The 25,764-nt window shown below is 42.0% G+C and overlaps 1 protein-coding gene across 7 annotated transcripts in view; it reads left to right on the forward strand.

Annotated features, from left to right (window-relative positions):
• Positions 1–819: 819 nt before the first annotated feature.
• LOC133443690 (complement C3-like) overlaps positions 820–25,764 on the forward strand; it is a 65,966-nt gene continuing 41,021 nt past the window's right edge. For 6 of the 7 annotated variants that reach the window (XR_009782684.1, XM_061720834.1, XM_061720850.1 and 3 more), the window contains exons 1-2: positions 820–909; positions 2,261–2,459. Coding sequence is in view for 5 of the 7 variants with exons in the window: in XM_061720834.1 (XP_061576818.1) it covers positions 833–909; positions 2,261–2,459 (276 nt within the window). In the remaining 2 variants the exon portion in view is untranslated. Of the gene's footprint in view, positions 910–2,260; positions 2,460–2,511; positions 2,820–25,764 lie in introns of those variants that run through there. The other variant, XM_061720885.1, reaches the window with a different exon arrangement.

Here is a 25,764-nt window from a genome sequence, read left to right on the forward strand (position 1 = left end):
GTAAAGTTAGAATTTCCATCATTCGTAAACTTGGCAATTCTCAGTTTAGAAACTCAAAAATTACAAAATCAGACATTCTGCTTATCAAACCTGGAAAATCTGACTTTAACTCTGTTATTCTAATTTTTATCAGAATTAGCAGTTACTCAGAGTTTACTTAGAATTTCAGCTTTTACAAACCTGGAAATGATGATGTAATACTACAAACACACAACACTCACCCATTCACCTTCTAATATTTTTTTCACTCCCCCTACCTGAGCATTCACCAGGAAGTGGACAAGATCTCAATTTAAACAACAACAGCCCCCCGAAAGGGACAGACTCAAGGACGGCAGCCAAATGCGTTGCAGGTTTAAACATTAGGACAGAGACACTGTGCATTGAGATATTTTGCTTAAAATAAGAAAATTCTGTTAAGATTTAGGACTATTAGGATTAATTCTATAGGGGCTGTTTTGGGAGTATAAAAGGAAAACTTGGCCGGAAAAATAAAAGAAAGCTATGTAACTTAAAGTACATGATCTAAACTTAACTGATGAGAAGAATATTTCAAATCAATTATATTTTGAATGGAAGTAAGCATGATTAAAGTAAAGATCACTCAACACTGCCCTGTTGAAAATCAACGATGAACAGTAGTTACATGTTTACAGCAAGAAAATAAAATGAACGGACTCTGACTATTTTTTGAAACTAATTAAATCAAATGTGATCTTGCCCTCTGACTGGATGAGACAGAAGGTGCAGGAGGGGCAAGATACTACAAGTTGATAAACGAGTGTCACACAGTCAGAGTCCACACTCAGCAGATATGGGATCTGGTGGGAGGATGTGCTGGAGGCCTTTTTTTTGCTCAGCTTTTCTGACGTTTTACTCTTTAATTTCTGTGGCTGGTGGATCGCCGCTGTAAGTACACTTTTGTTACTTTTACACTTTTTTTTTCAACAAGATTAATGTTGGACAGAATTTCCACTTTCCTCAAGTGAACCACAAACTCTGATCTTTTTGTTGAAGTTTTTCTGTTATGTGTATGCTAGTTTTTACCTCTACAACACCACAAATCTGAAGGAAATAGCTGTAATTTATTGACATTTAAGCCCAAAACATTAAAATCTTATAAAATATAATGGTGCATAGTCTTAACCACCAGTTCAGATGCAGTACATTGTGTTAAACTCTTTGATCACTTCATCAGTTAATAACTGTTTAAAGCACTTGTATTGGCATTGCAAATTTTTTTATAATAGTTTTTCTCTCCAAACCAAACAATAATGTTCAATAATGAACAAATAGCAGAGAATTATAAGAATAATCATTACCAACTGAAACAGAACTAGTTCAAAACGAGGTCCATTTCAGAAGCTGCAAAAATAAATTCAGCTTTTACCTTCATGAATCAACAGGAATTAGCGGTCCAGGGGGATCTGCTCATGTATACTTGTGGAAATGGAATTATTGAAATTGTAGCAGGCCAGTTTTATGCTATCAAAATAAAGAAATATCAATAGAAAAATCTTTAAAAGTTCAAACAAAAAAGTATAGTAGATGATTTATTGCATTAGAGCAACTTTTAAATAGCTTTTCTAGTTGCAAGTTACAGATACAGATTGATTTCTGAGTTTTAAAAGTGTAACGTTGAGTTGAACTTTTATTTCACACAGGTCAAATTGCCTCGGTTTCTTAAATGCCAGTAAAATGACATTGTGTTTTGAGCTTGCTCTGAAAGGAGTTACAACAGACCAGAACAGAGTACAGAAAAATGATAAAAGTGGTCAGAACAAGTGAAGTCTGAGCTCTTTTTATTTATTTATTTATTTTACCTCAAACAAGATGCTTTCATGGTTGGTGCAATTTCCCTTTTTTTATCTGTCTGTATTAGCAGTTCAACTCAAACACCGTCCTCAAAATGTTTTGGGTTGTTTTATGCAGGTGGTGAATCATGACAATAGTTTAGGATTTAAGTACTTGGTCCTGTTGAACAGTTTATTGACATGTTTATATTTAACTTTGGTTCAAATAATTGAAGCCCAGATTTAGCTTCACAAGGCAACCGTAAAGATGTAAACAAAAAAAACGTATCCCATGTCTATGGTCTTTTTTATATGTTGTTTAAACGTGTTTCCTGTGAATCAAAATTGAAATGAAACAGATTTAAAGCATAATGTTTTACCTTTGGTCCAAGTATGGAACATCGTTCATGAAAGTGTAGTTCTGTGAGCAGCGCTGCTGTAAACGTTGTCATGTTTTCTCCCTCCAGCGAGGTGATGTCTGCCCCGAACCTGCTCCGAGTGGGAGCAGCAGAAAACATCTTTGTAGAAATTCAAGACTGTGTCCGTCAAGATGACATAAATGTTCAAATCAGTTTGATGAATTTTCCAACCAAAAGCAAAATGTTGGCATCCACATTTGTGACCCTGACCAGAGCCAACAATTACCAGGAGTTTGCAAGAATAACGGTAACATACTTAACAATAATTTTTAACACTTACTAATGCTTTTAAAAAATACTCCAACTCTCCTGTTTGGTAAGTAATCTCAAGTGTTCTAATGTAAATATATTGTATTTTACAGTGTGTGTGATTAATTGTGATGGAATTGGTGCTAAGTGGTTGGTGCTGTCAATTTTCAGCTTTAGTTCAGATGTCAGCTGCGGCTTTTTCTTTATGAACCTCTCCCAGTACCTGCACATACTTTCTTCAGTACTCCAATTGATCGATGATGGGTTTACTGGGATTGTAAATCGTGGGTAGGAGTGCGGGCAGACATGGCAGTCCGTCTCCCCTGAAGACCTGTGATAGTTTGGTGCCCTATCCAAAGTGTGTGTTGTTTTTTTTATTTGTTCATATACACTTTGATCTCTGCCTGGACTTTGCTTTGTTTACTTTCCTACCCACTAACTCGTCTGTAGGAGAACGCTGCATCAGAGTTGGTTTAGTTTGATAAGAATATGATTGATGATGATATAAGAATATGATTTCTTTTTCTTATACATGGATATCATTTTATTCTACTGAACAAGTAAAAATGAGTGAAAATTAAGCTTCCTGACTGGAGGATATGCTGAAGAAATAACTGGACCCTCACACCACAAATTTCACAGGAAAAAAATGAATATAAAATTAGAAAGAAAGAAAGAAAGAAAAAGGTTCTCAAACTGTCCTTGTGGAGCTAAAATGGAATTTTGGTTCAAATTTGCTAGATATTTCTGTTTCTTATGTCCATAAGTACTTTTATTCTACATGTAAAAGTATTGCACAACGAAATATAGATATAAATAAAATTACATAATTCTCATAGACAGTTCTAACTTTTGCAGTGATTTAATTAAAGTCCATAAACTCATGGTTTACTCAGATTGCTAAATCAGCTTAATAAAGCAGAGGCCTGTGAACGGTGGAAGAAACAAAAGTAGAATTGATAAAATACAGGTAAACTGAAAAGAGGAGCTGTTGAAATGGATCAAAAGGGATGTTCGTGAAAATTAAGCCATTTTTCTATCATTTGCTACAGAGCTACTGTTTATCATTTCTAGAAAGAAGCATTATGGGAGAAAGTGAACATAACTATTTTTTAAGTTGTAAAAATATATTTTTTTGATCAAAGTCTTTTTATTAGTTTTTTATCATTAAAACAGGACTGTACAGTCAAACAGAAAAGAGAAACAAAAACAAGAAAAATAACCCCCAAAAACCAGACAAAAAAAAAAAAAGGAAATTAAATAACATATTGCCAGATAACCATCAGACACAGGGCCAACACAAATGAAAATGAATGAAGACTCTTACATTATATTATCAGCATCCATACCCTCCACAAAGTTCAGGAAAGGCTGCCAGATCCTATAAAATGTCTCAGTGGATCCCCGAACAGTGTACCTGATCTTTTCCAGTTTGAGATGAGCCATGACTTCCCTTATCCAGTGATTAGATGATGGTGGGGCAGAGTCTTTCCATTTAAACAAAATCAGTCTCCTAGCCAGGAGGGAACAAAAGGCCATCATGTTGGTTTCCCGCTGCATAAGTAAAGGAGAGTCCACAGGAGCCACGCCAAACAGAGCAATATATGGTGACGGCAGGATTGTCTTCCCACATATTGTAGAAAAAGTCTCAAAAATGTTCTGCCAAAATGAAAAAAGTTTAGGACAAGTCCAAAACATGTGCAGAAGAGTAGCAGGGGCCCGGCTGCATCTATCACATGTGGGATCTATGTCAGCATTGATCCTTGAGAGCTTGACCTTAGACCAGTGTAAACGGTGAACAATTTTGAACTGGATTACAGCATATCTTAGACATATGGAGGACGAAAAAATCTTCTTAATTATTCTCTGCCAGGTTCCTTCTGGGATTGCCTCATCAAAGTCAGTCTCCCACCTACCTCTAAGGAAGTTTAAAGCTGTCTGATTGTGGGTGTTGAGGTGATCATAAATCAGACTGATAGCCCGCTTTGTGGTTGATTTCCAAGTAAAAACTGTATCTAACAGAGAATCGGGAGGGGACATTGGGAAGCAACCTGAGTTTGAGGTTACAAAGTTCCGAAGCTGCAGATACCTATAGAAATGTGATCTGGGGATATTGTACTTCTGCACCAACTGCTCAAAAGAGGAAAAAGTGCCATTTGTGTAGAGATCAGACAGTGAGATCAAACCTCTTCTACACCAAACATCAAAAGAATCATCAATCACTGATGGGGTAAACATATGATTTTTTGCGATCGGTGCAGCTTGCGGTATGTCTTTAAGGGAGAAGGACCTTCTAAATTGATTCCAAATCTTAATTGAGTGTATAATAACTGGGTTAGAGGTGAAGTGAGAGAGAGGCTGCGCGAATGGCAATTTGGCACACAACAAGGCTGACAGAGAGGTAGTTCTAACTGAGGCTCCCTCCAGGACCGTCCACGCAGGGGCCGTGATGTCACTGTTCACCCAGTACAACATGGCTCTAATGTTAGCAGCCCAATAATAACACATAAAGTTTGGGAGAGCCATGCCCCCCATTGTACGAGCTCTCTGCAACACACTTCTCTTAATTCGAGGTGGTTTTTTATGCCAGATAAAAGTCGAAATATAATTGTTCAGTTTGGAGAAGAAAGATTTTGTCAAAAAAATAGGAAGGCACTGGAAGACATATAAAAATTTGGGCAATACAGTCATCTTCACGGTATTAATTCTACCACCTAAGGAGAGAGGCAAGGGATCCCAACGCTCAATATCACTACTAAGGTTAGACAGAAGAGGCTGATAATTTGCAGTGTATAAATCTTTATGATTGTGGGTGATCCAAATTCCAAGATATTTGAATTTCTTAAGGCTAATTCGGAATGGGAATGAATCCAAAGCTATCTGACTAGTACCAATTGGCATTAACTCGCTCTTCTGAAAATTTACTTTGTAACCAGATATTTGGCCGAATTCTTTAAGTAGAACCATTAATTTGGGGAGGCTGGAAAGTGGTTGCGAAATGTACAGTAACATATCGTCCGCATAAAGCGAAACTTTGTGTTCCAGTCCAGCACGCTGAATACCCTTGATATCAGTATTCTGTCTCAGAGCAAGAGCAAGCGGTTCCATTGCAACTGCAAACAGGAGGGGCGACAGAGGGCAGCCTTGTCTTGTGCCTCGTTGGAGCTCAAAGTAGGAGGACAGGTTATTGTTAGTGCGTACAGCAGCCATGGGGGATGTATACAACATTTTTATCCATGATACAAACTTAGGCCCAAACCCAAATTTCCTCAGCGTAGTGAAAAGATAACCCCACCCGATCCGGTCAAAAGCTTTCTCAGCGTCAAGTGAAAGCACTATCTCTGGAGTTCCGGGTGGAGAGGGGCCATAAAGGACATTTAGAAGACGCCTAACATTAAAAAAAGAATAGCGGTTCTTAATAAAACCAGTTTGGTCAGGTGATATAATGGAGGGAAGAACCACTTCCAAGCGGCGCGCCAGCACCTTAGCAAGAATTTTAGCATCTGTATTAATAAGGGAAATTGGACGGAATGAGCTGCATTCTAGAGGGTTTTTGTCCTTTTTCAGTAACAATGAGATAACAGCCTGACGCATCGTTGGAGGGAGGAACTCCGACGCTAATGATTCTCTGAAAACTAACAGTAACAAGGGCGAAAGCTGGGTGGAGAATTTCTTATAGAAGTCTGTCGGAAAACCATCTGGGCCCGGAGATTTGCCAGTTTGCATAGAGCTAATTGCAGACGCTATCTCCGCGGCCGAGAGGTCTCCCTCCAGGCCATCAGCCATCTCCTGATCTATAGATGGAATACGTAAAGGGTTAAAAAAGTCATCAAGTTCAGAGGGGCTTGCAGAGGAATCTGGCGTATATAACAACTGATAAAAATTTTGAAAGCAAGAATTTATTTTCAGACTGTCCGTGGTTTTAGCACCATACTGATCATTAATTTCAGGGATGGTCTGGTAGGCTGTTCTTTGGCGCAGCTGGTGAGCGAGTATCCGTCCTGCCTTTTCTCCATGTTCATAGCAGCCATGTCGGGATTTAGAGATGAGGTATTCTGCCTGTTGTGTTGATAAGAGATCAAACTCAGCTTGGAGTAATAAGCGCCTCTTCATAGTGTCAGGTGATGAAGATTGACTAAATAACCTATCCAGATCCAAAATCTCATCTGCCAGCTCTTTCAGGCGAGTATTGTTCACTTTTTTCTTATTTGCACAATATGAAATAACCTGTCCACGTAAATATGCCTTCAGTGATTCCCAAATAGTTAAAAAAGACATTCCCGGAGTTCGATTGATATCAATAAACGACGTAATCTCAGATGCAATAAAATTGTTAAAAGCTTCCTCTGATAAGAGCAATGAATTTAATCTCCAAGGGCGGTAAATAGACTGAGTGTTGGGAATACGTACTGACAGAGTCAAAGGACCATGATCTGAAATAACAATCGCACCGTAGTTGCACTTTGAAACAAGGGGGAGAAGCCTATTATCAAGAAAAAAATTGTCAATACGCGAGTAGGTCTTATGAACAGGGGAATAGAAAGAATATTCCCTGGCAGTAGGATTACGGAATCGCCACACATCGGAAACACCGTATGAGTCGAGAAATAGCTGGATAGAACGAGCGGACTTGGACATGGACGAAATATTGCGTGAGCTACGGTCTAAGGTAGGGGAAAGTGTACAGTTCATGTCACCCCCGAGAATGAGATGATGCGTTGTCATGTTTGGCAGTCTGGAGAATAAATTAGAAAAAAACATGGGATTGTCCCAGTTTGGCGCGTAAATGTTTACTAGAATAACAGGAAACGCATAAAGCAGTCCCACTACAACAATATATCGCCCAGCAGAGTCAGCCTCTACACTCGTCATTGTGAAAGGGGTGTTTGAGTCAATCAATATTGCAGCCCCCCTGGCCCTAGACTGAAAATTGGAATGGTATATCTGCCCCGCCCAGGCTCCCTTCAGTCGAAAATGATCAGATGTGCGCAAGTGAGTCTCCTGGAGAAATGCAATATTTATTTTGAGCTGTTTTAGATGTGTAAATATCCTTTTACGCTTTACCGGATGATTTAGCGATTTAACATTCCAACTTACAAAGTTGACCACACAGCCATCGAGCCCGCTGGGAGTGGAAATGCTACTCATGTTGGTTGACTAGAGGTTGAAATTAGGAGCTGACATTTTAAAGACCACAACTTAAAAGCAAGTAAAAAAAAACAATAGATATCTGGCAATCCCACAAATGAAAAAGTCTGGTTAAACCCCCCCTCCCCACCCATAACACCTAGAACGAGGTGAGCAAAATACCCTACCAAAACAAATCCACACATCAAAGTGTTTGTGTTGGGGAACTTTAGAGAGCTAAGCACTCAAAAGCTCCCACTGGACCTTCCTTAAACTAGGATAATTCAAATAGCACGTATGAAATCACACATATCAAAAACCCTGCTATATACCAAAATAAACTGAAATAACCACACATTGTCTTATCAGAAACAAATTTGTAAAATGCTGGGTGTTTCATCAATACAATGAAAACACCAGTGGAACCCACCACTATTTTTCCTAAGACACTGACAGCATAGCAGTGGCAATAGAGAAAGAAAAAAAAAGAGAGTAGTATGTAAATAGCTAACCAAAATATATTATCCAGCAATCCAAGTTTTGCCTTTGATTAAGAAATTATCACTGACGCATACAGCCTGTGTCTCCAAATATTGAACAGTAACAGTAGCAGACACTGAAGATTAGGCAAAGAACATACCTCCACTTAGTTCAGGAAATAATATTAATAGTCAATAATTTGGTGTCCGCTGAGGCAGGCTGCCGAGGAGGAAAAGGAGAAAAAAAGGCAACAAAAAAAATCCAGAAGCGTTCAGTGTAATCCTGTTTCACAGCAACGTCAGACTCATCGGGCAATTTTCTCCTTGACGTAAGACAAGGCTTCCGCTGCGTCAGTGAAATCCTTCTGCACTCCGCCGTGCGTAATCCGGAGACGCGCCGGGAACAGGATGCCAAACCGGACTCCTTGGCAGCCGTGCAGCAGTTTCCTCACCTCCGTAAACGCAGCACGGGCCTTGGCGACGCTTGTAGTGAAGTCGGGAAATATATTGATCCTCTGCCCGTTGAATGTGAGCGGCTTTCGGTCGCGCGCCATGGCGCGCGCCCGGCTCAATACCTCGGCGCAGTCCCGGTCATAGTGGAGCTTGGCGATGATGGCGCGCGTCCTCCCGTCCTGCCTTGTAGCCAAACTTCTGTGCGAGCGGTCCACAAGCACGTCTCTATCCAGCTGTAACGTCTCTTTAAGCAGCGATGAGACCGCAGCGGCGGAGCAGGACCCATCAGCCTCTGGAACTCCAATTATTATGGGCATGCCAAGTAGTGGCATGACCATATTGCAATCGTCCAGAATGGCCCAAAAGGCAATGTTGCTAGCGTTTCGCTAACATGCTAAAGTCGCAAAGGTCCCACGTCACACCAGCGGGTGTAAAGCATGACCCCGCTCTGTTGTGGAAAAAAAAAATCCCCAAAAAATGAAACACGGCCGAGAAAACCTGAAAAATGAAGGCGTTAAATTAGTATCTAGAAAGGTTTCCCTTTTCTTATTATTATGGGCATGCCAAGTAGTGGCATGACCATATTGCAATCGTCCAGAATGGGCCAAAGGGCAATGCTGCTAGCGTTTCGCTAACATGCTAAAGTCGCAAAAGTCCCACTGCGTACCAGCGGGTGTACAGCATGACCCCGCACTGATGTGGAAAAAAAAAATCCCCAAAAAGTAAAACACGGCCGAAAAAATGAGGAAAAACATGAAAATGAAGGCGTAAATTAGTACCCAGAAAAGGTTTCCCTTTTCTTATTATTATGGGCATGCCAAGTAATGGCATGACCATATTGCAATCGTCCAGAATGGCCCAAAGGGCAATGTTGCTAGCATTTTGCTAACAAGCTAAAGTCGCAAAAGTCCCACGTCACACCAGCGGGTGTACAGCATGACCCCGCACTGATGTGGAAAAAAAAAATCCCCAAAAACTAAAACACGCCCGAAAAAATGAGGAAAAACATGAAAATGAAGGCGATATATTGGTATACAGAAAAGTTTCCCTTTTCTTATTATGGGCATGCCAAGTAGTGGCATGACCATATTGCAATCGTCCAGAATGGCCCAAAGGGCAATGTTGCTAGCATTTTGCTAACAAGCTAAAGTCGCAAAAGTCCCACTGCGCACCAGCGGGTGTACAGCATGACCCCGCTCGGATGTGGAAAAAAAAAATCCCCAAAAACTAAAACACGGCCGGAAAAACGAGGAAAAACATGAAAATGAAGGCGATATATTAGTATCTAGAAAAGGTTTCCCTTTTCTTATTATTCCGCACTTTTTTTCGTCCGTTAATGCGGCCCGAACCGGAACGTGCACCCATGCATGGCATACATCGTTGGATGCGTCTCCATCATGCCTCGATGGGCATTACTTTTCTCAGTAATAGGGGTTACCGTGGCAACGCTAGTTGCCAAAAAGCAAAAAAAAAGGCGAAAATTCCCACGCTTATTGCTCGGCTGAACTTTATCGTAGAGACATCGTTCGAACTTTCAAACACTCAGCCCGATTGTCCCTAACCGACCGTACAACCTTATTATGCCAAGTATTACAGTTTTTGTGATATTGACCTTTCATTTTTTTTTTTTTTCCCGTTTGACTTTGGACGCTTGTTGCTAGGCAACAGGTTATCGTAGAGACATCGTACAAATGTTTCCCGACTCGGCACGCTGTGGACTTCAACATACTCAAATTTCATGAAGCTGGGATTTAAGGAAATTTTATGTCAAAATCCAGGCCACATGGCCCCATTCATTCGGATGGAGTTTTTTACCATGGTGAAAAAAAAACCTATCCGTTAACATAGCCTGAACCGGAACATGCACCCATACATGGCATACATCGTTGGATGCGTCTCCATCTTGCCTCGATGGGCATTACTTTTCTCAGTAAAAAGTGTTACCGTGGCAACGCTAGATGCCAAAAAGCAAAAAAAAAGGCAAAAATTCGGACGCTTATTGCTCGGCCGAACTTTATCGTAGAGACATAGTTGAAACTTTCAAAGACTCGGCCCGATTGGCACTAACGGACCCTACAACCTCATTATGCTAATTATTACAGTTTTCGTGATATTGACCTTTCATTTTTTTTTTAATTTCTGTTTGAATTTGGACGCTTGTTGCTAGGCAACAGATTATCGTAGAGACATCGTACAAATGTCCCCTGACTCGGCACGCTGTGGACTTCAACATACTCAAATTTCATGAAGCTGGGATTTAAGGAAATGTTATGTCAAAATCCAGGCCAAATGGTCCCATTCATTCGGATGGGGTTTTGTACCATGGTGAAAAAAAAAAACCTATCCGTTAACGTAGCCTGAACCGGAACATGCACCCATGCACGGCATACATCGTTAGATGCGTCTCCATCTTGCCTCGATGGGCATTACTATTCTCAGTCAAAAGCGTTACCGTGGCAACGCTAGACGCCAAAAAGCGCACCCCATTAATAACTATTGGGAGCACAGGAATGAATGAAATACGAGCGTAAAAACACCTCAAACTGACATAGAACCACCCCAAACACAAACACTACAGCCCCAAACCAAAGCAGCGAGAGGGGACGAATGGGCGGTAGGGCATGCCCATATCAAAATTTCCTGAAATTTTCTAGTTATTCTTATTATTCCGCACTTTTTTTCGTCCGTTAATACGGCCCGAACCGCAACGTGCACCCATGCATGGCATACATCGTTGGATGCGTCTCCATCGTGATTCGATGGGTATTACTTTTCTCAGTAATAGGGGTTACCGTGGCAACGCTAGTTGCCAAAAAGCAAAAAAAAAGGCGAAAATTCCCGCGCTCATTGCTCGGCCGAACATTATCGTAGAAACATCGTTCAAACTTTGAAACACTCGGCCCGAGAGTCTTTAAAGGACCCTACAACTTCATCATTCTAGTTATTACGGTTTTTGCGATATTTAACTTTCAATTTAAAAAAAAAATCCCTTTTATTTTGGACGTTTGTTGCTAGGCAACGGTTTATCGTACAGACATCATTACAACATTGACAAACCCGGGACGCTTTGTACTGCAACATATTTTAGTCTCGTCATGCTTGCTATCATGGTTTTTGAGATATTCCACATTGTTCATTTTGATGCTAACGGAACTTCGGATGCTTGTTGCGCGGCAACGCGGTTTCGTAGAGACTTGGTTCCAACGTTAAAAGACTCAGCTTGATGTGGACTACAACATACTGAGGTCTCATTACGCTGTCGTTTACAGCTTTTGAGATATTGAAGCCAAATTGTCCCATTCTATCCTATGGGGCTTGATACCATGGCAACAAAAACCAATGCATTTGTATGGGGGACCATGTGAATAAACAATCTGTTAATGCTGCCCGAACCAGAACGTGCACCCATGCATGGGATATATCGTTGGATGCGTCTCCATCGTGCCTTAATGTGCATTACTTTTTTCAGTCAAAAGTGTTACCGTGGCAACGCTAGATGCAAAAAAGCAAAAAAAAAGGCGAAAATTCAGACGCTTATTGCTCGGCCGGACTTTATCGTAGAGACATCGTTCAAACTTTCAAACACTCGGCCTGATTGGCACATACGGACCCTAGAACCTCATTATGCCAATTTTTAAAGTTTTTGCGATATTGACCTTTCTTTTTTTTTGTTAATTTCCGTTTGACTTTGGACGCTTGTTGCTAGGTAACAGGTTATCGTAGAGACATCGTACAAATGTTTCTCGACTCGGCACGCTGTGGACTTCAACATACTCAAATTTCATGAAGCTGGGATTTAAGGAAATTTTATGTCAAAATCCAGGCCAAAAGGCCCCATTCATTCAGGTTGGGATTTTGTACCATGGTGAAAAAAAAAACCTATCCGTTAACGTAGCCTGAACCGGAACATGCACCCATGCACGGCGTACATCGTTAGATGCGTCTCCATCTTGCCTCGATGGGCATTACTATTCTCAGTCAAAAGCGTTACCGTGGCAACGCTAGATGCCAAAAAGCGCGCCCCATTAATAACTATTGGGAGCACAGGAATGAATGAAATACAAGCGTAAAAACACCTCAAACTGACATAGAACCACCCCGAACACAACCACTACAGCCCCAAACCAAAGCAGCGAGAGGGGACGAATGGGCGGTAGGGCATGCCCATATCAAAATTTCATGAAATTTTCTAGTTATGGGCATGCCAAGTAGTGGCATGACCATATTGCAATCGTCCAGAATGGCCCAAAGGGCAATGCTGCTAGCATGCTAAAGTCGCAAAAGTCCCACTGCGCACCAGCGGGTGTACAGCATGACCCCGCACTGATGTGGAAAAAAAAAATCCCCAAAAAGTAAAACACGGCCGAAAAAATGAGGAAAAACATGAAAATGAAGGCGTAAATTAGTACCCAGAAAAGGTTTCCCTTTTCTTATTATGGGCATGCCAAGTAGTGGCATGACCATATTGCAATCGTCCAGAATGGCCCAAAGGGCAATGCTGCTAGCATGCTAAAGTCGCAAAAGTCCCACTGCGTACCAGCGGGTGTACAGCATGACCCCGCACTGATGTGGAAAAAAAAAATCCCCAAAAAGTAAAACACGGCCGAAAAAATGAGGAAAAACATGAAAATGAAGGCGTAAATTAGTACCCAGAAAAGGTTTCCCTTTTCTTATTATTATGGGCATGCCAAGTAATGGCATGACCATATTGCAATCGTCCAGAATGGCCCAAAGGGCAATGTTGCTAGCATTTTGCTAACAAGCTAAAGTCGCAAAAGTCCCACGTCACACCAGCGGGTGTACAGCATGACCCCGCTCGGATGTGGAAAAAAAAATTCCCCAAAAACTAAAACACGCCCGAAAAAATGAGGAAAAACATGAAAATGAAGGCGATATATTGGTATACAGAAAAGGTTTCCCTTTTCTTATTATTCTTATTCCGCACTTTTTTTCGTCCGTTAATGCGGCCCGAACCGCAACGTGCACCCATGCATGCCATACATCGTTGGATGCGTCTCCATCGTGATTCGATGGGTATTACTTTTCTCAGTAATAGGGGTTACCGTGGCAACGCTAGATGCCAAAAAGCAAAAAAAAAGGCGAAAATTCCCGCGCTTATTGCTCGGCCGAACTTTATCGTAGAGACATCGTTCAAACTTTGAAACACTCGGCCCGATAGTCTTTAAAGGACCATACAACTTCATCATGCTAGTTATTACGGTTTTTGCGATATTTAACTTTCAATTTAAAAAAAAAATCACTTTTATTTTGGACGCTTGTTGCTAGGCAACGGTTTATCGTACAGACATCATTACAACATTGACCAACCCGGGACGCTTTGTACTGCAACATATTTTAGTCTCGTCATGCTTGCTATTACGGTTTTTGAGATATTCCACATTGTTCATTTTGATGCTAACGGAACTTCGGATGCTTGTTGCGCGGCAACGCGGTATCGCAGAGACTTGGTTCCAATGTTAAAAGACTCAGCTTCATGTGGACTACAACATACTGAGGTCTCATTACGCTGTCGTTTACAGCTTTTGAGATATTAAAGCCAAATTGTCCCATTCTATCCTATGGGGCTTGTTACCATGGCAACAAAAACCAATGCATTTGTATGGGGGACCATGTGAATAAACAATCTGTTAATGCTGCCCGAACCAGAATGTGCACCCATGCATGGCATATATCGTTGGATGCGTCTCCATCGTGCCTCGATGGGCATTACTTTTCTCAGTCAAAAGTGTTACCGTGGCAACGCTAGATGCCATAAAGCAAAAAAAAAGGCAAAAATTCAGACGCTTATTGCTCGGTCGAACTTTATCGTAGAGACATCGTTCAAACTTTCAAACACTCGGCCCGATTGGCACTAACGGGCCGTACAAGCTCATTATGCCAATTATTAAAATTTTTGCGATATTGACCTTTCATTTTTTTTTAAAATTTCCATTTGACTTTGGACGCTTGTTGCTAGGCGACAGATTATCGTAGAGACATCGTACAAATGTTCCCCGACTTGGCACGCTGTGGCCGTCAACATATTCAAATTTCATGAAGCTGGGATTTAAGGAAATTTTATGTCAAAATCCATGCCAAATGGCCCCATTCATTCGGATGGGATTTTTTACCACGGTGAAAAAAAAACCTATCCATTGTCATTGTCTATCATGTAGCCTGAACCGCAACGTGCACCCATGCATGGCATACATCGTTAGATGCGTCTCCATGTTGCCTCGATGGGCATTACTTTTTTCAGTCAAAAGTGTCACCGTGGGGGGCGCTAGACGCCAAAAAGCGCGCCCCATTTTTAACTATTGGGAGCACAGGAATGAATGCAATACAACCGTAAACACCTCAAACTAACATAGAACCACCCCAAACACAACCACTACAGCCCCAAACCAAAGCAGCAAGAGGGGTCGAATGGGCGGTAGGGCATGCCCATATCAAAATTTCATGAAATTTTCTAGTTATTATTATTCTTATTCCGCACTTTTTTTCGTCCGTTAATACGGCCCGAACCGCAACGTGCACCCATGCATGGCATACATCGTTGGATGCGTCTCCATCGTGATTCGATGGGCATTACTTTTCTCCGTAATAGGGGTTACCGTGGCAACGCTAGTTGCCAAAAAGCAAAAAAAAAGGCAAAAATTCCCACGCTTATTGCTCGGCCGAACTTTATCGTAGAGACATCGTTCAAACTTTCAAACACTCGGCCCGATTGTCCCTAAAGGACCATAAAACTTCATCATGCTACTTATTACGGTTTTTGCGATATTTAACTTTCAATTTTAAAAAAAAATCTATTTTATTTTGGACGCTTGTTGCTAGGCAACGGTTTATCGTACAGACATCATTACAACATTGACAAACCCGGGACGCTTTGTACTGCAACATATTTTAGTCTCGTCATGCTTGCTATTACGGTTTTTGAGATATTCCACATTGTTCATTTTGATGCTAACGGAACTTCGGATGCTTGTTGCGCGGCAACGCAGTATCGTAGAGACTTGGTTCCAACGTTAAAAGACTCAGCTTGATGTGGACTACACCATACTGAGGTCTCATTACGCTGTCGTTTACAGCTTTGGAGATATTGAAGCTAAATTGTCCCATTCTATCCTATGGGGCTTGTTACCATGGCAACAAAAACCTAATGCTGCTCGGACCGCAATGTGCACCCATGCATGGCATATATCGTTGGATGCGTCTCCATCGTGCCTCAATGGGCATTACTTTTCTCAGTCAAAAGTGTTACCGTGGCAACGCTAGATGCCAAAAAGCAAAAAAAAAGGCGAAAATTCAGACGCTTATTGCTCGGCCGGACTTTATCGTAGAGACATCGTTCAAACTTTCAAACACTCGGCCTGATTGGCACTAACGGACCCTAGAACCTCATTATGCCAACTTTCAAAGTTTTTGCGATATTGACCTTTCTTTTTTTTTTAAATTTCCGTTTGACTTTGGATGCTTGTTGCTAGGCAACAGATTATGGTAGAGACATGATACAAATGTTCCCCGACTCGGCAAGCTGTGATCTTCAACATATTCCAATTTCATGAAGCTGTGATTTAAGGAAGCTTTAATGTAAAATCCATGCCAAACGGCCCCATTCATTCGGATGTTTTTTTTTTACCACGGTGGAAAAAAACCCTATCCGTTAACGTAGTCTGAACCGGAACGTGCACCCATGCACGGCATACACCGTTAGATGCTTCTCCATCGTGCCTCGATGGGCATTACTTTTCTCAGTCAAAAGCGTTACAGTGGGGACGCTAGACGGCAAAAAGCGCGCCCCATTAATAGCTATTGGGAGCACAGGAATGAATGCAATACAACCGTAAACACCTCAAACTGACATAGAACCGCCCCGAACACAAACACTACAGCCCTAAACCAAAGCAGCGAGAGGGGACGAATGGGCAGTAGGGCATGCCCATATCAAAATTTCCAGAAATTTTCTAGTTATTATTCTTATTATTCCGCACTTTTTTTTGTCCGTTAATACGGCCCGAACCGCAACGTGCACCCATGCATGGCATACATCGTTGGATGCGTCTCCATCGTGATTCGATGGGTATTACTTTTCTCAATAATAGGGGTTACCGTGGCAACGCTAGATGCCAAAAAGCAAAAAAAAAGGCGAAAATTCCCGCGCTTATTGCTCGGCCAAACTTTATCGTAGAGACATCGTTCAAACTTTGAAACACTCGGCCCGATAGTCTTTAAAGGACCATACAACTTCATCATGCTAGTTATTACGGTTTTTGCGATATTTAACTTTCAATTTAAAAAAAAAATCACTTTTATTTTGGACGCTTGTTGCTAGGCAACGGTTTATCGTACAGACATCATTACAACATTGACCAACCCGGGACGCTTTGTACTACAACATATTTTAGTCTCGTCATGCTTGCTATTACGGTTTTTGAGATATTCCACATTGTTCATTTTGATGCTAACGGAACTTCGGATGCTTGTTGCGCGGCAACGCGGTATCGCAGAGACTTGGTTCCAACGTTAAAAGACTCAGCTTCATGTGGACTACAACATACTGAGGTCTCATTACGCTGTCGTTTACAGCTTTTGAGATATTAAAGCCAAATTGTCCCATTCTATCCTATGGGGCTTGTTACCATGGCAACAAAAACCAATGCATTTGTATGGGGGACCATGTGAATAACCAATCTGTTAATGCTGCCCGAACCGGAACGTGCACCCATGCATGGCATACATCGTTGGATGCGTCTCCATCGTGCCTCGATGGGCATTACTTTTCTCAGTCAAAAGTGTTACCGTGGCAACGCTAGATGCCAAAAGCAAAAAAAAAGGCAAAAATTCAGACGCTTATTGCTCGGTCGAACTTTATCGTAGAGACATCGTTCAAACTTTCAAACACTCGGCCCGATTGTCCCTAACGCTACGTACAACCTCATTATGCTAATTATTACAGTTTTTGCGATATTGGCCTTTCATTTTTTTTTTTATTTCTTTTGGAATTTGGACGCTTGTTGCTAGGCAACAGGTTATCGTAGAGACATCGTACAAATGTCCCCTGACTCGGCACGCTGTGGACTTCAACATACTCAAATTTCATGAAGCTGGGATTTAAGGAAATTTTATGTCAAAATCCAGGCCAAATGGCCCCATTCATTCGGATGGGGTTTTGTACCATGGTGAAAAACAAAACCTATCCGTTAACATAGCCTCAACCAGAACGTGCACCCATGCACGGCATACATCGTTACATGCGTCTCCATCTTGCCTCGATGAGCATTACTATTCTCAGTCAAAAGCGTTACCGTGGCAACGCTAGATGCCAAAAAGCGCGCCCCATTAATAACTATTGGGAGAACAGGAATGAATGAAATACAAGCGTAAAAACACCTCAAACTGACATAGAACCACCCCGAACACAAACACTACAGCCCCAAACCAAAGCAGCGAGAGGGGACGAATGGGCGGTAGGGCATGCCCATATCAAAATTTCCAGAAATTTTCTAGTTATTATTATTCTTATTCCGCACTTTTTTTCGTCCGTTAATACGGCCCGAACCGCAACGTGCACCCATGCATGGCATACATCGTTGGATGCGTCTCCATCGTGATTCGATGGGCATTACTTTTCTCCGTAATAGGGGTTACCGTGGCAACGCTAGTTGCCAAAAAGCAAAAAAAAAGGCAAAAATTCCCACGCTTATTGCTCGGCCGAACTTTATCGTAGAGACATCGTTCAAACTTTCAAACACTCGGCCCGATTGTCCCTAAAGGACCATAAAACTTCATCATGCTACTTATTACGGTTTTTGCGATATTTAACTTTCAATTTAAAAAAAAAATCTATTTTATTTTGGACGCTTGTTGCTAGGCAACGGTTTATCGTACAGACATCATTACAACATTGACAAACCCGGGACGCTTTGTACTGCAACATATTTTAGTCTCGTCATGCTTGCTATTACGGTTTTTGAGATATTCCACATTGTTCATTTTGATGCTAACGGAACTTCGGATGCTTGTTGCGCGGCAACGCAGTATCGTAGAGACTTGGTTCCAACGTTAAAAGACTCAGCTTGATGTGGACTACACCATACTGGGGTCTCATTACGCTGTCGTTTACAGCTTTGGAGATATTGAAGCTAAATTGTCCCATTCTATCCTATGGGGCTTGTTACCATGGCAACAAAAACCTAATGCTGCTCGGACCGCAATGTGCACCCATGCATGGCATATATCGTTGGATGCGTCTCCATCGTGCCTCAATGGGCATTACTTTTCTCAGTCAAAAGTGTTACCGTGGCAACGCTAGATGCCAAAAAGCAAAAAAAAAGGCGAAAATTCAGACGCTTATTGCTCGGCCGGACTTTATCGTAGAGACATCGTTCAAACTTTCAAACACTCGGCCTGATTGGCACTAACGGACCCTAGAACCTCATTATGCCAACTTTCAAAGTTTTTGCGATATTGACCTTTCTTTTTTTTTTAAATTTCCGTTTGACTTTGGATGCTTGTTGCTAGGCAACAGATTATGGTAGAGACATGATACAAATGTTCCCCGACTCGGCAAGCTGTGATCTTCAACATATTCCAATTTCATGAAGCTGTGATTTAAGGAAGCTTTAATGTAAAATCCATGCCAAACGGCCCCATTCATTCGGATGGTTTTTTTTTACCACGGTGGAAAAAAACCCTATCCGTTAACGTAGTCTGAACCGGAACGTGCACCCATGCACGGCATACACCGTTAGATGCTTCTCCATCGTGCCTCGATGGGCATTACTTTTCTCAGTCAAAAGCGTTACAGTGGGGACGCTAGACGGCAAAAAGCGCGCCCCATTAATAGCTATTGGGAGCACAGGAATGAATGCAATACAACCGTAAACACCTCAAACTGACATAGAACCGCCCCGAACACAAACACTACAGCCCTAAACCAAAGCGGCGAGAGGGGACGAATGGGCAGTAGGGCATGCCCATATCAAAATTTCCAGAAATTTTCTAGTTATTATTATTATTATTCTTATTCCGCACTTTTTTTCGTCCGTTAATACGGCCCGAACCGCAACGTGCACCCATACATGGCATACATCGTTGGATGCGTCTCCATCGTGATTCGATGGGCATTACTTTTCTCCGTAATAGGGGTTACCGTGGCAACGCTAGTTGCCAAAAAGCAAAAAAAAAGGCGAAAATTCCCACGCTTATTGCTCGGCCGAACTTTATCGTAGAGACATCGTTCAAACTTTCAAACACTCGGCCCGATAGTCACTAAAGGACCATAAAACTTCATCATGCTACTTATCACGGTTTTTGCGATATTTAACTTTCAATTAAAAAAAAAAATCAATTTTATTTTGGACGCTTGTTGCTAGGCAACGGTTTATCGTACAGACATCATTACAACATTGACAAACCCGGGACGCTTTGTACTGCAACATATTTTAGTCTCGTCATGCTTGCTATTACGGTTTTTGAGATATTCCACATTGTTCATTTTGATGCTAACGGAACTTCGGATGCTTGTTGCGCGGCAACGCGGTATCGCAGAGACTTTGATTCAACGTTAAAATACTCAGTTTGATGTGGACTACAACATACTGAGGGCTCATTACGCTGTCGTTTACATCTTTTGAGATATTGAAGCCAAATTGTCCCATTCTATCCTATGGGGCTTGTTACCATGGCAACAAAAAACAATGCATTTGTATGGGGGAGCATGTGAATAAACAATCTGTTAATGCTGCCTGAACCGGAACGTGCACCCATGCATGGCATACATCGTTGGATGCGTCTCCATCGTGCCTCGATGGGCATTACTTTTCTCAGTCAAAAGTGTTACCGTGGCAACGCTAGATGCCATAAAGCAAAAAAAAAGGCGAAAATTCAGACGCTTATTGCTCGATCGAACTTTGTCGTAGAGACATCGTTCAAACTTTTAAACACTCGGCCCGATTGTCCCTAACGGTACGTACAAGCTCATTATGCCAAGTATTACAGTTTTTGCGATATTGACCTTTCAGGTTTTTTTTAAATTTCCGTTTGAATTTGGACGCTTGTTGCTAGGCAACAGGTTATCGTAGAGACATCGTACAAATGTCCCCTGACTCGGCACGCTGTGGACTTCAACATACTTAAATTTCATGAAGCTGGGATTTAAGGAAATTTTATGTCAAAATCCAGGCCAAATGGCCCCATTCATTCGGATGGGGTTTTGTACCACGGTGAAAAAAAAAACCTATCCGTTAACGTAGCCTGAACCGGAACATGCACCCATGCACGGCATACATCGTTAGATGCGTCTCCATCTTGCCTCGACGGGCATTACTATTCTCAGTCAAAAGCATTACCGTGGCAACGCTAGATGCCAAAAAGCGCGCCCCATTAATAACTATTGGGAGCACAGGAATGAATGAAATACAAGCGTAAAAACACCTCAAACTGACATAGAACCACCCTAAACACAACCACTACAGCCCCAAACCAAAGCAGCGAGAGGGGACGAATGGGCGGTAGGGCATGCCCATATCAAAATTTCCAGAAATTTTCTAGTTATGGGCATGCCAAGTAGTGGCATGACCATATTGCAATCGTCCAGAATGGCCCAAAGGGCAATGTTGCTAGCATTTTGCTAACAAGCTAAAGTCGCAAAAGTCCCACTGCGCACCAGCGGGTGTACAGCATGACCCCGCTCGGATGTGGAAAAAAAAAATCCCCAAAAACTAAAACACGGCCGGAAAAACGAGGAAAAACATGAAAATGAAGGCGATATATTAGTATCTAGAAAAGGTTTCCCTTTTCTTATTATTCCGCACTTTTTTTCGTCCGTTAATGCGGCCCGAACCGGAACGTGCACCCATGCATGGCATACATCGTTGGATGCGTCTCCATCATGCCTCGATGGGCATTACTTTTCTCAGTAATAGGGGTTACCGTGGCAACGCTAGTTGCCAAAAAGCAAAAAAAAAGGCGAAAATTCCCACGCTTATTGCTCGGCTGAACTTTATCGTAGAGACATCGTTCGAACTTTCAAACACTCAGCCCGATTGTCCCTAACCGACCGTACAACCTTATTATGCCAAGTATTACAGTTTTTGTGATATTGACCTTTCATTTTTTTTTTTTTTCCCGTTTGACTTTGGACGCTTGTTGCTAGGCAACAGGTTATCGTAGAGACATCGTACAAATGTTTCCCGACTCGGCACGCTGTGGACTTCAACATACTCAAATTTCATGAAGCTGGGATTTAAGGAAATTTTATGTCAAAATCCAGGCCACATGGCCCCATTCATTCGGATGGAGTTTTTTACCATGGTGAAAAAAAAACCTATCCGTTAACATAGCCTGAACCGGAACATGCACCCATACATGGCATACATCGTTGGATGCGTCTCCATCTTGCCTCGATGGGCATTACTTTTCTCAGTAAAAAGTGTTACCGTGGCAACGCTAGATGCCAAAAAGCAAAAAAAAAGGCAAAAATTCGGACGCTTATTGCTCGGCCGAACTTTATCGTAGAGACATAGTTGAAACTTTCAAAGACTCGGCCCGATTGGCACTAACGGACCCTACAACCTCATTATGCTAATTATTACAGTTTTCGTGATATTGACCTTTCATTTTTTTTTTAATTTCTGTTTGAATTTGGACGCTTGTTGCTAGGCAACAGATTATCGTAGAGACATCGTACAAATGTCCCCTGACTCGGCACGCTGTGGACTTCAACATACTCAAATTTCATGAAGCTGGGATTTAAGGAAATGTTATGTCAAAATCCAGGCCAAATGGTCCCATTCATTCGGATGGGGTTTTGTACCATGGTGAAAAAAAAAAACCTATCCGTTAACGTAGCCTGAACCGGAACATGCACCCATGCACGGCATACATCGTTAGATGCGTCTCCATCTTGCCTCGATGGGCATTACTATTCTCAGTCAAAAGCGTTACCGTGGCAACGCTAGACGCCAAAAAGCGCACCCCATTAATAACTATTGGGAGCACAGGAATGAATGAAATACGAGCGTAAAAACACCTCAAACTGACATAGAACCACCCCAAACACAAACACTACAGCCCCAAACCAAAGCAGCGAGAGGGGACGAATGGGCGGTAGGGCATGCCCATATCAAAATTTCCTGAAATTTTCTAGTTATTATTATTCTTATTCCGCACTTTTTTTCGTCCGTTAATACGGCCCGAACCGCAACGTGCACCCATGCATGGCATACGTCGTTGGATGCGTCTCCATCGTGATTCGATGGGCATTACTTTTCTCCGTAATAGGGGTTACCGTGGCAACGCTAGTTGCAAAAAAGCAAAAAAAAAGGCGAAAATTCCCACGCTTATTGCTCGGCCGAACTTTATCGTAGAGACATCGTTCAAACTTTGAAACACTCGGCCCGATAGTCTTTAAAGGACCATACAACTTCATCATGCTAGTTATTACGGTTTTTGCGATATTTAACTTTCAATTTAAAAAAAAAAACACTTTTATTTTGGACGCTTGTTGCTAGGCAACGGTTTATCGTACAGACATCATTACAACATTGACCAACCCGGGACGCTTTGTACTGCAACATATTTTAGTCTCGTCATGCTAGCTATTACGGTTTTTGAGATATTTCACTCTTCTCATTTTGATGCTAACGGAACTTCGGATGCTTGTTGCGCGGCAACGCAGTATCGTAGAGACTTGGTTCCAACGTTAAAAGACTCAGCTTGATGTGGACTACACCATACTGAGGTCTCATTACGCTGTCGTTTACAGCTTTGGAGATATTGAAGCTAAATTGTCCCATTCTATCCTATGGGGCTTGTTACCATGGCAACAAAAACCTAATGCTGCTCGGACCGCAATGTGCACCCATGCATGGCATATATCGTTGGATGCGTCTCCATCGTGCCTCAATGGGCATTACTTTTCTCAGTCAAAAGTGTTACCGTGGCAACGCTAGATGCCAAAAAGCAAAAAAAAAGGCGAAAATTCAGACGCTTATTGCTCGGCCAGACTTTATCGTAGAGACATCGTTCAAACTTTCAAACACTCGGCCTGATTGGCACTAACGGACCCTAGAACCTCATTATGCCAACTTTTAAAGTTTTTGCGATATTGACCTTTCTTTTTTTTTTTAATTTCCGTTTGACTTTGGATGCTTGTTGCTAGGCAACAGATTATCGTAGAGACATGATACAAATGTTCCCCGACTCGGCAAGCTGTGATCTTCAACATATTCCAATTTCATGAAGCTGTGATTTAAGGAAGCTTTAATGTAAAATCCAGGCCAAAAGGCCCCATTCATTCAGGTTGGGATTTTGTACCATGGTGAAAAAAAAAACCTATCCGTTAACGTAGCCTGAACCGGAACATGCACCCGTGCACGGCGTACATCGTTAGATGCGTCTCCATCTTGCCTCGATGGGCATTACTATTCTCAGTCAAAAGCGTTACCGTGGCAACGCTAGATGCCAAAAAGCGCGCCCCATTAATAACTATTGGGAGCACAGGAATGAATGAAATACAAGCGTAAAAACACCTCAAACTGACATAGAACCACCCCGAACACAACCACTACAGCCCCAAACCAAAGCAGCGAGAGGGGACGAATGGGCAGTAGGGCATGCCCATATCAAAATTTCCAGAAATTTTCTAGTTATTATTATTATTATTCTTATTCCGCACTTTTTTTCGTCCGTTAATGCGGCCCGAACCGCAACGTGCACCCATGCATGACATACATCGTTGGATGCGTCTCCATCTTGCCTCGATGGGCATTACTTTTCTCCGTAATAGGGGTTACCGTGGCAACGCTAGTTGCCAAAAAGCAAAAAAAAAGGCGAAAATTCCCGCGCTTATTACTCTGCCGAACTTTATCGTAGAGACATTGTTCAAACTTTGAAACACTCGGCCCGATAGTCTTTAAAGGACCATACAACTTCATCAGGCTAGTTATTACGGTTTTTGCGATATTTAACTTTCAATTTAAAAAAAAAATCACTTTAATTTTGGACGCTTGTTGCTAGGCAACGGTTTATCGTACAGACATCATTACAACATTGACCAACCCGTGACGCTTTGTACTGTAACATATTTTAGTCTCGTCAAGCTTGCTATTACGGTTTTTGAGATATTCCACTTTGTTGATTTTGATGCTAACGGAACTTCGGATACTTGTTGCGCGGCAACACGGTATCGCAGAGACTTGGTTCCAACGTTAAAAGACTCAGCTTCATGTGGACTACACCATACTGAGGTCTCATTACGCTGTCGTTTACAGCTTTTGAGATATTAAAGCCAAATTGTCCCATTCTATCCTATGGGGCTTGTTACCATGGCAACAAAAAACAATGCATTTGTATGGGGGACCATGTGAATAAACAATCTGTTAATGCTGCCCGAACCGGAACGTGCACCCATGCATGGCATACATCGTTGGATGCGTCTCCATCGTGCCTCGATGGGCATTACTTTTCTCAGTCAAAAGTGTTACCGTGGCAACGCTAGATGCCATAAAGCAAAAAAAAAGGCGAAAATTCGGATGCTTATTGCTCGGTCGAACTTTATCGTAGAGACATCGTTCAAACTTTCAGACACTCGGCCCGATTGGCACTAACGGACCGTACAAGCTCATTATGCCAATTATTACAATTTTTGCGATATTGACCTTTCATTTTTTTTTAAATTTCCATTTGACTTTGGACGCTTGTTGCTAGGCAACAGATTATCGTAGAGACATCATACAAAGGTTCCCAGACTCGGCACGCTGTGGACTTCAACATATTCAAATTTCATGAAGCTGTGATTTAAGGAAATCTTTTGTCAACATCCAGGCCAAATGGCCCCATTCATTCGGATGGGTTTTTTGTTACCATGGTGAAAACAAACCCCTATCCGTTAACATAGCCTGAACCAGAACGTGCACCCATGCATGGCATACATCGTTAAATGCGTCTCCATGTTGCCTCGATGGGCATTACTTTTTTCAGTCAAAAGTGTCACCGTGGGGGGCGCTAGACGCCAAAAAGCGCACCCCATTTTTAACTATTGGGAGCACAGGAATGAATGCAATACAACCGTAAACACCTCAAACTGACATAGAACCACCCCGAACACAACCACTACAGCCCCAAACCAAAGCAGCGAGAGGGCTCGAATGGGCGGTAGGGCATGCCCATATCAAAATTTCCAGAAATTTTCTAGTCCTAATATTACACCGCCGCTGCCTCCCCTCCATGTCTTCACAT

This window comes from Cololabis saira, chromosome 1, assembly GCF_033807715.1.
Source record: "Cololabis saira isolate AMF1-May2022 chromosome 1, fColSai1.1, whole genome shotgun sequence".
Classification (NCBI taxonomy): Eukaryota; Metazoa; Chordata; class Actinopteri; order Beloniformes; family Belonidae; genus Cololabis; species Cololabis saira.